The following is a 15,008-nucleotide window of genomic DNA, read 5'->3' as shown; positions in this document are numbered from 1 at the left end:
TTCCCTGGGCTGGCCACCTAGGTAAACATAAGACCACAGCGCGTATTCAACATAATTTTCATTGGCCCGGCTTGCAGAGAGATGCTGCTCAGTTTTGCGGAAGATGCCCTCAGTGCCAAAGGACATATTCTAGCATTCCATCCAGAGCTCCACTCCAGCCAGTACCTATCATTGGTACTCCAGAACATCTGGGGATGGACATTGTTGGTCCAGTTCAAAGGAGTAAAGCAGGAAACTGTTATATGCTGGTGATAACAGATTTTTCCATTGAAGTCCATAAAAGGACACCTAACACAAAAGGCTAAACACAACTAAAACCTATGAATTATTACTGTAAAGCAATTTAATTAGAAAACGCATACAAATACTGAACTAAGGTCTCACTGTGTGGCTGTAGCCATCCCCCCCCCCCTTCAGAACTGTCGCTGGCACAGCGGGAGAGATAATCTGCTGTAAGGTTATCCTTGCCTGGAATATGCTGAACATTGAAACAAAACAGTTGCAGTGCTTGATACCACTGGGTGATCCTTCCGTTGGTGTCCTTCATCCGATACATTTTACCATTCTTGCCTTTGGCTTGCATGGAGCTCCGGGGACCTTCCAGAGACTCATGGATCAGGTACGTGATCTTGGTGGGTTTACTGCAGCCTACTTGGATGACATTGCCATTTATAGTGCCAGTTGGGAAGACTAGGAACATTTAGGCACCGTCCTGGGCCGTCGTAACACTGCTGGGCTAACAGTGAATCCTGCAAAGTGTGTGTCTGCTGCGGCTGAAACAGAATACTTGGGCCATACTATTGGAGGTGGGGTGGTACGGCCGCAAGTTAGTAAGATTCCTGCTATTGAGTCGTGTCCTCTGCCACAAACAAAAAAACAACTCCGATCCTTTCTGGGCATGGCAGGTTTTTATCGCTTTATACTACAGTTCTCTGCCAGGGCAGCTAAGCTCCCTGACCTGACTGGTTTTCAGCATCCCAATCAGGTCCAGTGGACGGAGACAGCTGTGGAAGCCTTTCAGGACATCCGGCAATCATTGAGTAAGAATCCCGTTTGTTTGTATAGTCTAAATTTTGATGACCATTTTATATTAGAAACAGATGCTTCTGATAGGGTTTTGGGGGCAGTGCTTCTGCAGGGATGGGGGGGGGGGGGGGTGTGATGGCTACAGCCACACAGTAAGACCTTAGTTCAGTATTTGTATGCTTTTTCTAATTAAATTGCTTTACAGTAATAATTCATAGGTTTTAGTTGTGTTTTTGCCTTTTGTGTTAGGTGTAGAGTGTGTGTGTGTGTGTGTGTGTGTGTATATATTGATGGGGTTGTGTGCAGTGATTGTTTAATCTTTTGGTTTGTGGTTACTTTTATTGTGGGGAATGGTCTTCTATTCAGCATAAAGGTGTGGCTGAGGGTGGAGGTGTCTCAAAGGACAACCCCTGCAGCAGGAGTGAACCATGTGCTGCCATAGCAAAAGGGGGGAGTTGGGGTTTAGCTGTCTTTTGCTTTGTTTAGTTATATGTAGTGCTTATTTGGTTTACCTCTTTTCTGTGTTAATTGGTTTGGCCAAACCGCTATATATGTTCCCTCGTTTCCTTATTAAGAAAGGTCAGTTTGCTTCAGTTACTGGTTTGCTTTGTAATATTATGTTATGTTTTTGTTGATCTCTTTTATGGGCCCAGTTATTAAGGTTTGAGTTTGTTATTGTTTGCATTTTGGGGGTCAATAAAGCCCTATTTCTTTAAGTTCCTGTGTTTGTTGCCTTACTGCTTGGTTCCTCACATGTAGGCATAAGGGGAGTGGCACTCTCTTGAATTAAATCTTAACTCTCAGATCGCATCAGTATGTGAATTTAAATAGTGATTCCTCAGAGCATGTCAAGGTCAGATATGGAGTGTCACAAGGTTCAGTTTTAGGTTCCCTACTATTTTCACTATACATGTTACCTTTAGGCTTAGTTATTCGTAAGCATGGAGTTAGTTTTCATTGCTTTGCAGATGATACATAATTATGTATATCGACTAAACCAGAAGTTAGACATCAACTTCAGAGAATGGAAGAATGCTTAACATCAAAAAGAGGATGTCAGACAACTTCCTCCAGTTAAATCTAGACAAGACTGAGGTTCTTCTGGTGGCTTTAGTGCCAGTAAAAAGTAAACTGTCTGGCATCATAGTTAGTCCATCCAGATTATCTATTGCACCAAGTACTGTTGTTAAAAACCTTGGTGTTATTTTAAATTCTGATCTTTTGTTTGATGTACATGCTTCTAACATTAGCCATACTGCCTTCTTTCACCTGCGTATTATTGCCAAATCCATTCTATCCTTTCAAGATGCAGAGAAATTGATTCAACTCATTACTGTAATGTCTTATTCTCCAGCTGTCCAAATAGGTCATTAACTAAACTTCAGCTAGTCCAGAATGCAGCAGCCAGAGTCCTCACCAAAACTAAAAAATATGATCATATTACCCAAATTTTACCTCCTCTACACTGTCTGCCAGTTAGATTTCCTGTTGACTACAAAATACTACCCTTAACTTATAAAGCTGTACATGCTCTGTGAGTGACCTCGTTTACAACTACATTCCGAATCGTATGCTTCGATTGCAAGATGCAGATCTTCTATTCATACCCAGAATAAAGAACGTTTTATAAGGTGCGTTTTTTCCTTTTCTAAGGTGAATGGGAAATCTGGAGGTTCATATTCATTTGAGATTAAAGGTGAAAGGGGGGATTGGTGCTGTCGTCCTGCCACTCTCGCCGATCACTTAAGCTGTTTACGGTAGGTTGGTTTGAAGCCAAAACCCCTGGAAACCCTCATGTCTGTGCTTCCTTCCAAGTCTCTCTTTTAGCCAGGCTGCCATAGTTACTTTAGTACTGCCGGAGGTTAGGTTAGGTGTAGGGCAATAACTCTTCTCCATCTTCTCTTTTCCGAGCTGATCCCTAGCCGACACTACACTGCTTGGACCCTCACCTGGACTCCTGGAGATAACTACATGAAACCAACTGGGACTTTAAAACTATATGGACTAAAATTTATGTCAATGTAAATACAGTTTCATGCTCCCTGGTTGCCCAGAGGAGGATGGGATCCCCTTCCGAGTCTAGGTTCCTCTCAAGGTTTCTTCCTGCTAGAAGGAGTTTTTCCTTGCCACTTTCACCTCAGGCTTGCTTGCTGGGATTCGAGCCAGTTATATGTAAATTGCTTTGTGACAATGACTATTATTAAAAGCATTACATAAATAAAATTGAATTGAAGATGGCAACAGCTGGCTAACAAGTGGCATTGCAGCTGCTGTAAGCTCTCAATTTTGACTTGAAAATGGGGTGCTTCAGTGGGTAACTATATTGCCTCACATATCCTAGTTTGTGCGTGCGGAGCTTGCATGTTCTTTCTATGTTACCTGGGTTTTTTCAGATAATCTGATGTCCATCTGCATTCCAATTCATTTAGGCTGATTGGTGTCTCTGAATTGTCCATAGTGAATGACAATGTGTGCTTTTGTGAGCCTGACTATTATAAGCAGTTAGAAGATGAATGGATTAAAACAATGGCTTTTTACCTCACTTAAAACCCCAAGGGGGAGACAACTCAACTCATTAAAAGTGTTTCATTTCATCTCCCCCACAAAAACTACACAAAAGGATAATTAACTTTTGTGCATCCAAGACTTTAACGACAACCTCATGTGGTCAGGGCTGGAAACAGCAGACTAGGTTGGTGAAAGATGATCTTGGGATTACTGGGTCGGAAATAACTTCAAACCACCAAGTTTTCTGCAGCCCTTGTGTCTGACCTGTTCACCTACTTGACTCCAAGTGGAGGATAATGCAGTTTTTTTTTTGGTAACTTTTAGATGAGCTGGGATCTTTAAAAGAACCAAACCTGTAACCTGGTTATTCTGTATAAAAATAATACACCTTTGCTGGACCTAGATACCCTACTGGATTACCATCATATCATCTATATATCCAGGAGCTCCAGATTCCTTCTGCAGTTCAAAGACATGCAGTTAGGCTAACTGGCATCTCTCAGTTACATGTAGTGTGTGTGTGTGTGTGTGTGTGTGTGTGTGTGTGTATGGGGGGGCGTAGACTGGTGGGCATGTTTTACATGCTAGTGCTTGTAGCCAGGGGTGCCATAATGGGGGATGGGTGGGGAGAGGCATTTGGAAGATTCAGAGGCTCTTAAAAATGTTTAACTTAATTGGATTGGTACAGGTTCCCGGCCCAATATGCAGTAACTAGTTGAAAAATGAAACTTGTTGGGCAAAATGTAATGAAGTAATGAAATTACAAAATAAACATAACTGTAATCTGTTACAGTTACTGAGATAAAACATGTAATTAAATTACAGTTATTGATCAAAATGCTGGTGATTATAAAAAGGTACAAAAATATAAGCAGTAAAAATATAAGCGGTAAAAATTTAGAATATTCATTTTGTTGCTTTGCATCTTTTTGCCACATAGAAATGCCGCGTTTGGCATATTCCCAAATATGCTTTGCAGGTCAGCAAAGTTTTATTGTCCGGTTTAAAACATTTGTTAGAAAAGTAATCAAATGTAATAAGTTACATTACTTAGTGCAGAGTAAACAAAGTAATCAAAACAGTAGCATTACTTATTCCTTTTATAAAAGGGTTAACTAGTAATCTGCAACCTATTACACTTGAAAAATAACCTTCCCAACACTGCCAATATGATACGTTATCACTGGGCCCAAAACGTTTAGCGGCACCCCCGCCGGGGGCAGCAGGAATTTCTGATCTGACATATTATTAGAAAAACCAATTAAGTAAAACTTTCTTTCTTCCTTAAGGATTTAAATACAATTATCTGAACACAAGTACAATTGTGCCTCTTGGGAAGATTATAGGTGAAAATAACCATGTTGAAAGAGGGAACATTTCCTTCAGTAGCTATCTGGTCTTCTGCATGATTGAAGACACAGGGCTGAATACTTGGCCCTCACTAACACCCCCTTTTGCTTGTGTAAACTAATGTATGATGCCTGGAAACTATCAGCACAAACACAACGAGAATAAAAAGTCATCGGTGCATTAGTGTTAAGACGTGTATTATGTTCTCATTTGTGATCATTTTGTTTGCATGCACGTGAGCCCCCCCACCCCACCCTAACCCCCTTATCTGTGTCAGGCAATTCATTGGCGTGAAGAAACTGATCAGCTTAGGCAAAATTAACTTTCACTGTGGGGTGCCACTGGGATATGATCGCTGCATGGCTGCATATAAAATTAATGTTAACTAGTGAGTAGTCAGAAGATCAAAGCTGACTAACTGGTTAGTAGAAGATGCTGCTTCTGCGTCTCCTAACTAAGGAACATATTTACTTATTTAGTTAGTTATTTAGTTAGCGTAGTGACTCTTTGTGATCAACAGGGGGCCCAACGTAGATGTGAGGTTTAAATGGTGGTGAACACTGCTGCTGTTCATAGGCCATCCCCATCATACATGTATAAACATAAAGCACAACTGCCCCCTTATGGTCAGATACATTATTTTGGAGAGAATTTCCTCAGTTGTCTCATATCCCTCCTATTACACAGGAACTGTGGTACATATTTGTATGTACAGGACCGGTTTAGTATGAAACGAAGGCAAAGCTGCTTGTAAGTACCTCCTTTTTACTTTCAACTTTCAAGCACATCAAGAAAAACCAGTTATAGATTCAATTTTACAATTCGGCAACATTGTACAGCAGCCTCCAAGTGAAACATACTGTACGTCTTGCAGGAGTCAGTCACTTAAATCCTTCTGAATGAAAAGACCAGGACAATTACACTGGTTTTGTATTTGAGGGGCAGGCAGTGAGGAGGTCTCCCATACCGCAGTGCAGCCACAGGGTTTAATAGGAGCAGGAAATGACATCACATAAAGGGAGGGAAGAGCCGAAACCCGCCCACAGGTCCCAACATTATAAGGCTATAAATGAATTATATCCAGCAGGTTTTATGAGGGCAAATGTGTTGAATAAAGGATAAACAACAGTGACATTTAGAGCTGAAGAGCATTTTGTGGAAGGGGGCCCTGTTTCCATTGAGACTGCGATGGACCTTATGTTAGGAATCATTCCAGGCCAGTCCATTCCAGGCCAAACCTCAAACCCAGAAGTGTTCTTCTTATAGTGTTAATTGTTGCTACCGACAGTCACTGGCAATGAAGGGAAATATATACATAGTTTAAAAAACTGTAGGTCATAGAATGACCCCCCCTCGGCCAGCACACTTTTTCAGTCACCCCCAGATGGCTGTAAGGTCTAAGTTCCACAGAGAAACATGTTAATCCACTTGAGGACATTGGGGTAAAGCCAAGGCAGGTGTTCTGGGTCCCTACTGTTGGCTCCCTGGCAGAGTGAGGTTGACCAGGCGCAGCACGGGGAGAGGGTGAGCCTCTGTGTTGAACACCCAGCTATCCAATGGCAGAAGATCGTCGCTGGAGAAAAGCAGGTAGAGATACCTGGGAGAGATGTGAGACATTAAGGAATGAGCACGGATAGTCTGGTGGTTCAAACTAGAGGCAAGAGTAGGACCATTCGACTGGCCTCGCCAGATATTTGACCTTCCTGCTTACCCTGTAAATTATTTTAATGGGTGCATATTTATGCACCAGCCAGCTATATGCTATTTTTCAATCAATTCATCAGTATGGTAATTTTTAAGGAGGGTGTTTTGTGACAGTATGCAATAAATAAATATAGCATTCAAATAAATATAATATAAACGGTCATATAAATGATTATTTATAAACATGCAATTTAAATGATTACCAGCAACCACTACAAAGTCACCCATTAAACTTAGTGGTTGGGGTCTAAAAACATTTAATTGGTTGTACTGCAACCAGTCAGATCAATCTTGTCTGGTCTATTGAATTTTCATTTATAACTGCAATTTAAATGATTATTTAAACAATCGTTTAAATGACATATTTATAAAAAGTCATTTACTTGACATTTTAAATTATAATTTAAATAATCATTTACATGACATATTTATGTATTGAATATTGACACAAAACATCCTCCACATAATTTTTAGCTAAAGAAGATATGGAATTTGAAACAATAATCCACTAAATCGAACATTACTGGAAAAAGTTTTGAATTTAAGTAGGTCTATATACATGACTTGCTCTTTAAAAAAAATAAAAATAAACAACCGGCTGATTGCAGTATATACTTACAACATTATAATTACAGCAAATTACATGAATTGGGAGAATCTTTTAATAAATGCATGCTTTCCAGTGGCAAAACAATTATTTTTTTTATTAGAATGCAAAAAGTGAGTATGATTAACTGATTAAGGACAGAGGCATATCCATCTCTTCAGCAATATGTGTCCACATACTGGACACTCTCTCCAACACCAGCACTGGTTTCTGTAATGCACAGAATTTTCACTGAAGTTTTATCGACTATAATAACAATAATTTGTTATCCCACATGTATTCTGAACCCTGATTCTGCATGAATATGTCCTGCGCCCACAACTTTTCTGCTGGCTCTCGCGGGTCCCGCAGGATACTGCTCTCGTTGCACAGTTCTAACTCAAACAGCAGGGGGCAGTACAAGACATGCTCTACACAGTCCACATGTCCTGCTTTCTGTTCTGCATAGACTGCGGAATACAACTCTACGTCCTGGTCCTGTGGTTTTGTGCTGTACAACAATGTGTCAACATCTGTTTTGTAACTGCTACTAAATGCAATGTAATGCAATTATGTAATGACAGAGAAACTAAAAAGACAGAAATTAAAATAGCCGATCAAAATTACAGCTTGAGACAGCATACTTAGGTGAAGTAGAGAAGGTTTCTCTGTGGTGCCAACCTAACTTCGACCTGAATGTCTCTAAGATCAAGGGAGATGGTCTTGGACTTCAGGAAGGAGCAGGAGAGGGAGTACGCAAATCTCAAGATTTTCAGGACTCTGGTGGAGAGGGTCAGCAACTACTGGTACCTTGGAGTGCATATCTCTGAGGACATGACATGGACAACCCACATGTCCACCCCAGCGCAGAAAGCTAGGCAGCAAGTGTATCACCTGAAGCAGCTAAAGAAATTCAGAATAACCTCTGCACTGCAAAAAACCTTCTACAGCCCTACTGCAGGATCTGTGCTTTTCGGGGAGCTTCGCTGCCTGATATGGCAGCTGCAGCTCCAAGGACTGCAGAGCCCTAGACATAACTGCCCGCCCTGTAGAGGGCAATATGGCGTGCTGCGAGAATCACCAGGACAGAACTGCCTGCCGTGCAGAACATTTACATCCAGTGACGTAGGTCCAGGGCATTAAGTATTACCAGAGACACCTGTGCCATAAACTGTTCCCTGCAGAAAGGCTGGTGTCCCTGAAGCCTTATGGTCAGGACTGAGAGGGTGAGGAGAAGCTTCTACCCCCAGGCCATTAGGATCTTTAATACCACCATTTAAAAACTAAGATAAGCTATAACTGCAGCCTGCACTTTAAACATTTTCTTAAGCTTTTGTGTTTTATATACATATATATAAAGTCTTGCTCACAACCAGTAGTTCTATGTAAAACATTTATTTTAAGCAGTAATAAATTGAAACGTAAGTTATAGTTTTCAAATAGCTGTTCTGAGTTAAAAAGCTCATTGACAAGCAGTCTCATTGCGGGCTTCTTAATTAGTACTACTTTGCAATAGCATAAACACCAAACACCATTTGTGTCCATTATCCCTTACAATTAAATTGGAATTAATACCAAAATGGCAAGAACAGAATTGAATGAGTCAATAAAATTATGGCACTAAATAAAAGGAAAATGTCTGTGTGGAAGATATGTGCAGATATATTAAACTTTACATGTCAAAGGACTTTTGTTATGCAACCAGTGAATTTGCAACATTTTTACAGAATTAAGCATTCCAACAGTCCCAAGACTTTCTGTGAGTATTGTATTTCACACACCATTTATCACATACCTAGCTGATTCTCCTCACTCTCTGGGTGTCTCTAGCAAGCAAGGGCTACATCCTCTCTGCTGTAAACCTTATTCTGCAGAGGCTAGCTTATCTGAGAGCAGCAGGGACACTGATGCAGACAAACAGTGTAAGATTTACACAGTGGGAGAAGAACAGATCTGATATTTAGAGTGTAAGACTGAGGGACTGAAAACTTGCTTCAGAGTCTCTGCCAGAAAGAAGCTCTGCTGCACGTCATCATAGGCAGGGCTGGAGGAATAGACATCCTTCACTCCGGAAAACCCACCACTGACCCGACAGTGCTTATTGATGGCCTGAAAGAAAGGTGAGAGACAAGTGAGAGTGAGGCAGCTAAAAGGTTATATCACATGCAGGGACGGATTATGGGTTGTGTGGGCCCCTGGGCAAAACGTTCGTGAGGGCCCCCCCCACCCCACCACCACCACCAGCACCACCACCACCAGCACCACCACCACAACCACCACAATTCAAGGGCCCTTGGCAGCCAAACGCCCTCCCTATAGGGTCAGGGGCCCTTGTAGGCAGAGGATCAAAGAATGTAGGCCCTCTAAAATAGACAAACGAAAATACATTGTTGATAAGTGTTGCAAATTGTTTTGGGCTAGGGGCCCCATGGGCCCCCTGCACCCCAAGGGCCCCTGGGCAGCGGCCCCGCTGGCCCGGTCCGTAATCCGTCCCTGATCACATGAGCCATGAGGCCGGGGTGAGTGAGGCAGCTACAGGAGTACATCACAGGTGACATGAGGACAAGGTGAGCAAGGCAGCTAAATAAGTACATCGCATGAGCCATGAAGCTGGGGTGAGTAAGGCAGCTACATGGATCTGGATGGATACATCACTGGTGACATGAGGCCAAGGTGAGCGAGGTAGCTACATGGGTACACAGACAGTGGGGTGGGATGGGGGGATACATCCCAGTAATATAGGGACCCTGATCCCCCCACTTTTGAGGAGGAAAAAAATAACAAAACTTTGTTTAGTAGCACCCCTCCTGGAGCCGACACCTTATCGTGGTGGAGGGGTTTGCGTGTTACAATGATCCCAGGAGCTATGTTGTCTGGGGCTTTATGCCCCTGGTAGGGTCACCCAAGGCAAACAGGTCCTGGGTGAGGAACCAGACGAAGCACGGCTCAAAAACCCTTTATGATGAGAAAAATCCTGGATTCACGGTTTCCCTTGCCCGGACGCGGGTCACCGGGGCCCCCCCCTGGAGCCAGGCCTGGGGGTGGGGCTCGATGGCGAGCGCCTGGCGGCCAGGCCTACACCCATGGGGCCTGGTCGGGCGCAGCCCGAACAAGGCACGTGGGTCCCCCCTCCAATGGGCTCACCACCCATGGGAGGGGCCAAAGGGGTCGGGTGCGAAGTGATCTGGGCGGCGGCCAAAGGCGGGGACCTTGGCGGTCCGATCCTCGGCTGCAGAAGCTAGCTCTAGGGACATGGAATGTCACCTCTCTGATGGGGAAAGAGCCTGAGCTGGTGCGCGAGGTTGTGAAGTTCCGGCTAGATATAGTCGGACTCACCTCGACGCACGGCTTGGGCTCTGGAACCAGTCTCCTTGAGGGGGGTTGGACCCTTTTCCACTCTGGAGTTGCCCGCGGGGAGAGGCGCCGAGCGGGCGTGGGCATACTTATTGCCCCCAGGCTGGGCGCCTGTACATTGGGGTTTACCGCGGTGGACGAGAGGGTAGCCTCCCTCCGCCTTCGGGTGGGGGGACGGGTCCTGACTGTTGTTTGCGCTTATGCGCCAAACAGCAGTTCGGAATACCCACCCTTTTTGGAGTCCTTGGAAGGGGTGTTTGAGAGCGCTCCTCCTGGGGACTCCCTTGTTCTGCTGGGGGACTTCAATGCTCACGTGGGCAGCGACAGTGAGACCTGGAGGGGCGTGATTGGGAGGAACGGCCCCCCCGATCTGAACCCGAGCGGTGTTTTGTTATTGGACTTCTGTGCTCATCACGGACTGTCCATAATGAACACCATGTTCAAGCATAAGGGTGTCCATATGTGCACTTGGCACCAGGACACCCTAGGCCGCAGTTCGATGATCGACTTTGTAGTCGTGTCGTCGGACTTGCGGCCGCATGTTTTGGACACTCGGGTGAAGAGAGGGGCGGAGCTGTCAACCGATCACTACCTGGTGGTGGGTTGGCTCCGCTGGTGGGGGAGGAAGCCGGCCAGGCCTGGCAGGCCCAAGCGTATAGTGAGGGTCTGCTGGGAACGTCTGGCGGAATCCCCTGTCAGGGAGAGTTTCAACTCCTACCTCCAGCAGAACTTCTCCCATATCCCGGGGGAGGCGGGGGACATTGAGTCCGAATGGGCCATGTTCCGTGCCTCCATTGTGGAGGCGGCTGACCGGAGCTGCGGCCGCAAGGTGGTCGGTGCCTGTCGCGGCGGTAATCCCCGAACCCGCTGGTGGACACCGGTGGTAAGGGATGCCGTCAAGCTGAAGAAGGAGTCTTATCGGGCCTTTCTGGCCTGTGGGACTCCAGACGCAGCTGACGGCTACCGGCAGGCCAAGCGGAATGCGGCTTTGGCGGTCGCTGAGGCAAAAACTCGGGTGTGGGAGGAGTTTGGTGAGGCCATGGAGAACGACTTCCGGACGGCTTCGAGGAGATTCTGGTCCACCATCCGGCGGCTCCGGGCGGGAAAGCGGTGCAGCATCAACACTATTTATGGTGGGGATGGTGCGCTGCTGACCTCAGCTCGGGACGTTTTGGGTCGGTGGGGGGAGTACTTCGAAGACCTCCTCAATCCCACCGACACGCCTTCCAATATGGAAGCAGAGTGTGGGGACTTGGGGGTGGACTCGCCTATCTCGGGGGTGGAGGTCGCTGAGGTGGTCAAAAAGCTCCTCGGTGGCCGGGCCCCGGGGGTGGACGAGATTCGCCCAGAGTTCCTCAAGGCTCTGGATGCTGCGGGGCTGTCCTGGTTGACACGCATCTGCAGCATCGCGTGGACATCGGGGGCAGTACCTCTGGACTGGCAGACCGGGGTGGTGGTCCCCCTCTTTAAGAAGGGGGACCGGAGGGTGTGCTCCAACTACAGGGGGATCACACTCCTCAGCCTCCCTGGTAAGGTCTATTCGGGGGTCCTGGAAAGGAGGGTCCGCCGGATTGTCGAACCTCGGATTCAGGAGGAGCAGTGTGGTTTTCGCCCTGGCCGTGGAACAGTGGACCAGCTCTATACTCTCAGCAGGGTTCTGGAGGGTTCATGGGAGTTTGCCCGACCAGTCTACATGTGTTTTGTGGACTTGGAAAAGGCATTCGACCGTGTCCCTCGTGGGGTCCTGTGGGGAGTGCTCCGGGAGTATGGGGTACCGGGCTCCCTTTTAAGGGCGGTTCGGTCCCTGTATGACCGGTGCCAGAGTTTGGTCCGCATGGGCGGCAATAAGTCGGACTCGTTCCCGGTGAGGGTTGGACTCCGTCAGGGCTGCCCTTTGTCACCGATTCTGTTCATAGTTTTTATGGACAGAATTTCTAGGCGCAGCCAGGGCGTTGAGGGCGTCCGGTTCGGTGACCTCAGGATTAGGTCTCTGCTTTTTGCAGATGATGTGGTTCTGTTGGCCTCATCGAGCCATGACCTTCAGCTCTCGCTGGAGCAGTTCGCAGCCGAGTGCGAAGCGGCTGGGATGAGAATCAGCATCTCCAAATCCGAGACCATGGTTCTCAGCCGGAAAAGGGTAGAGTGCTCTCTCCGGGTTGGGGATGGGGTCCTCCCCCAAGTGGAGGAGTTTAAGTATCTCGGGATCTTGTTCACGAGTGGGGGAACGATGGAGCGGGAGATCGACAGGCGGATCGGTGCGGCGTCGGCAGTCATGCGGGCGCTGCATCGGTCTGTCATGGTGAAGAGAGAGCTGAGCCAAAAGGCGAAGCTCTCGATTTACCAGTCGATCTACGTTCCTACCCTCACCTATGGTCATGAGCTTTGGGTAGTGACCGAAAGAACGAGATCGCGGGTACAAGCGGCCGAAATGAGTTTCCTCCGCAGGGTGGCTGGGCTCTCCCTTAGAGATAGGGTGAGGAGCTCAGTCATTCGGGAGGGACTCAGAGTAGAGCCGCTGCTCCTCCGCATCGAGAGGAGCCAGATGAGGTGGCTCGGGCATCTGATCAGGATGCCTCCGGGACGCCTCCCTGGGGAGGTATTCCGGGCATGTCCCACTGGGAGGAGGCCCCGGGGAAGACCCAGGACACGCTGGAGAGACTATGTCTCTCGGCTGGCCTGGGAACGCCTCGGGGTCCCCCCAGAGGAGCTAGACGAAGTGGCCGGGGAGAGGGAAGTCTGGGTCTCCCTGCTGAGGCTGCTGCCCCCGCGACCCGACCCCGGATCAAGCGGGAGATGATGGATGGATGGATGGATGGATGTTTAGTAGCATCCCTAAATTGGGTTAAACCCTGTGATGTTTGAACTCATCAAACTATGTTGACCATCACAAACTACTCATGGCATGTGTTTGCTGGAAGTAGGAGCGTAGCAGCTACATGGGTACGTCACAGGAAGAAGGATTTATTAAAATAAATAATAATAATAATAACAACAACAACCAGGGGGTATTACATGAAAGTAGCTAAAGAAAGCCAGACTTTCCCGAAAAAGTTAGACTCAAACTAGCGCCATCTCTAAACTTAGCCTCATGTTGTTCCATGAATGTAGTTCAGCTTTAACTAATCAAAGCTCATACAAGACAGACTTACATAGTCTCACTTAGTGCACACAGCCGAGATATGTAAAAAGCCCAAAAGAATGGATGAACGATAGATCGACCAAATGAGTCGGAAAGTGTGCAAAACGAAAGCGTTGTGTTTTTTTCCACCGCAAAACAAACACCGCTAATGGAACTGTACAAAAAATACAAAGATGTAATCGCTAAAAAGGCAAAACTATTTCCATAAATAAAGCCAGGGAGTTGGCTTGCCAAAGAATTGTAGACAAACTAAAAGCGTAACTTATGTAAATGTTAAATTGCCGTGTACAGTGACACGGTGTACAGTGGTTTATGCTGATGCCTTACACCGTGAAAGTTCCTGGTTCGACCCCCATAGCCAACGGGGAACCATCTGAGTTAAGTTCACACATCACTCTTACCGTATGTTATTCTGTATTATTTGATCTCTGTAAAATACTTTCAGTCACATCCGTGTGAAATGTTACAAATAACCGTATGTAAATTTCTTCCTCCATCCATCCATCCATCCATCCATCCATCCATCATCTTCCGCTTATCTGAGGTTGGGTCATGGAGGCAGCAGTCTTAGCAGGGAAACCCAGACTTCCCCCTCCCCGGCCACTTCATTCAGCTCCTCTGGGGGAATCCCGAAGCGTTCCGAGGCCAGCCGAGAGACATAGTCTTTCCAGCATGTCCTGGGTCTTCCCCAGGACCTCCTCCCAGTGGGACATGCCCGGAACACCTCACCCGGGAGGAGGCATCCTAATCAGATGCCTGAGCCACCTCATCTGGCTCCTCTCAATGCGGAGGAGCAGCGGCTCCACTCTGAGTCCCTCCCGAATGACTGAGCTCCTCACCCTATCTCTAAGGGAGAGCCCAGCCACCCTGCGGAGAAAACTCATTTAGGCCGCTTGCACCTGCGATCTCGTTCTTTCAGTCACTATTCATAGATCATGACCATAGGTGAGGGTGGGAACGTAGATCAACTGGTAAATCGAGAGCTTTGCCTTTTGGCTCAGCTCCATCTTCACCATGACAGACCGATGCAGCACCCAAAACACTGCTGATGCTGCACCGATCTGCCTGTCGATCTCCCGCTCCATCCTTCCCTCACTCGTGAACAAGACCCAGAGATACTTAAACTCCACTTGGGGAAGGACCCCCTCCCCGACCCGGAGGGAGCACTCCACCCTTTTCTGGCTGAGGACCATGGTCTCGGATTTGGAGGTGCTGATTCTCATCCCAGCCGCTTCACACTCAGCTGCGAACTGTCCCAGTGAGAGCCGAAGGTCACGGTCTGATGAAGCCAACAGAACCACATCATCTGCAAAAAGCAGAGACCTAATCCTGAGGTCACCA

General features: G+C 46.7%; 1 protein-coding gene and 1 long non-coding RNA gene across 4 annotated transcripts in view; one reads left to right on the top strand and one right to left on the bottom strand.

Annotated features, from left to right (window-relative positions):
- The first annotated feature begins 467 nt into the window (after positions 1-467).
- LOC125709987 (uncharacterized) lies at positions 468-3,832 on the top strand. Its single transcript, XR_007382893.1, has 3 exons — positions 468-619; positions 974-1,040; positions 2,680-3,832. It is a non-coding gene; the product is annotated as an uncharacterized LOC125709987 (long non-coding RNA).
- Positions 3,833-5,153: 1,321 nt separating this feature from the next.
- Positions 5,154-15,008, bottom strand: part of man1a2 (mannosidase, alpha, class 1A, member 2) — a 92,683-nt gene continuing 82,828 nt past the window's right edge. For all 3 annotated transcript variants that reach the window (XM_048979030.1, XM_048979033.1, XM_048979034.1), the window contains exons 13-14: positions 9,168-9,283; positions 5,154-6,481 (exon numbers count right to left, since the gene is read on the bottom strand). In XM_048979030.1, the coding sequence (XP_048834987.1) occupies positions 6,355-6,481; positions 9,168-9,283 (243 nt within the window). In that variant the 3' untranslated portion in view covers positions 5,154-6,354. The remainder of the gene's footprint in view (positions 6,482-9,167; positions 9,284-15,008) is intronic.

Source organism: Brienomyrus brachyistius, chromosome 16, assembly GCF_023856365.1.
Source record: "Brienomyrus brachyistius isolate T26 chromosome 16, BBRACH_0.4, whole genome shotgun sequence".
NCBI lineage: Eukaryota > Metazoa > Chordata > Actinopteri > Osteoglossiformes > Mormyridae > Brienomyrus > Brienomyrus brachyistius.
This window is presented reverse-complemented; position numbering and strand designations above follow the sequence as displayed.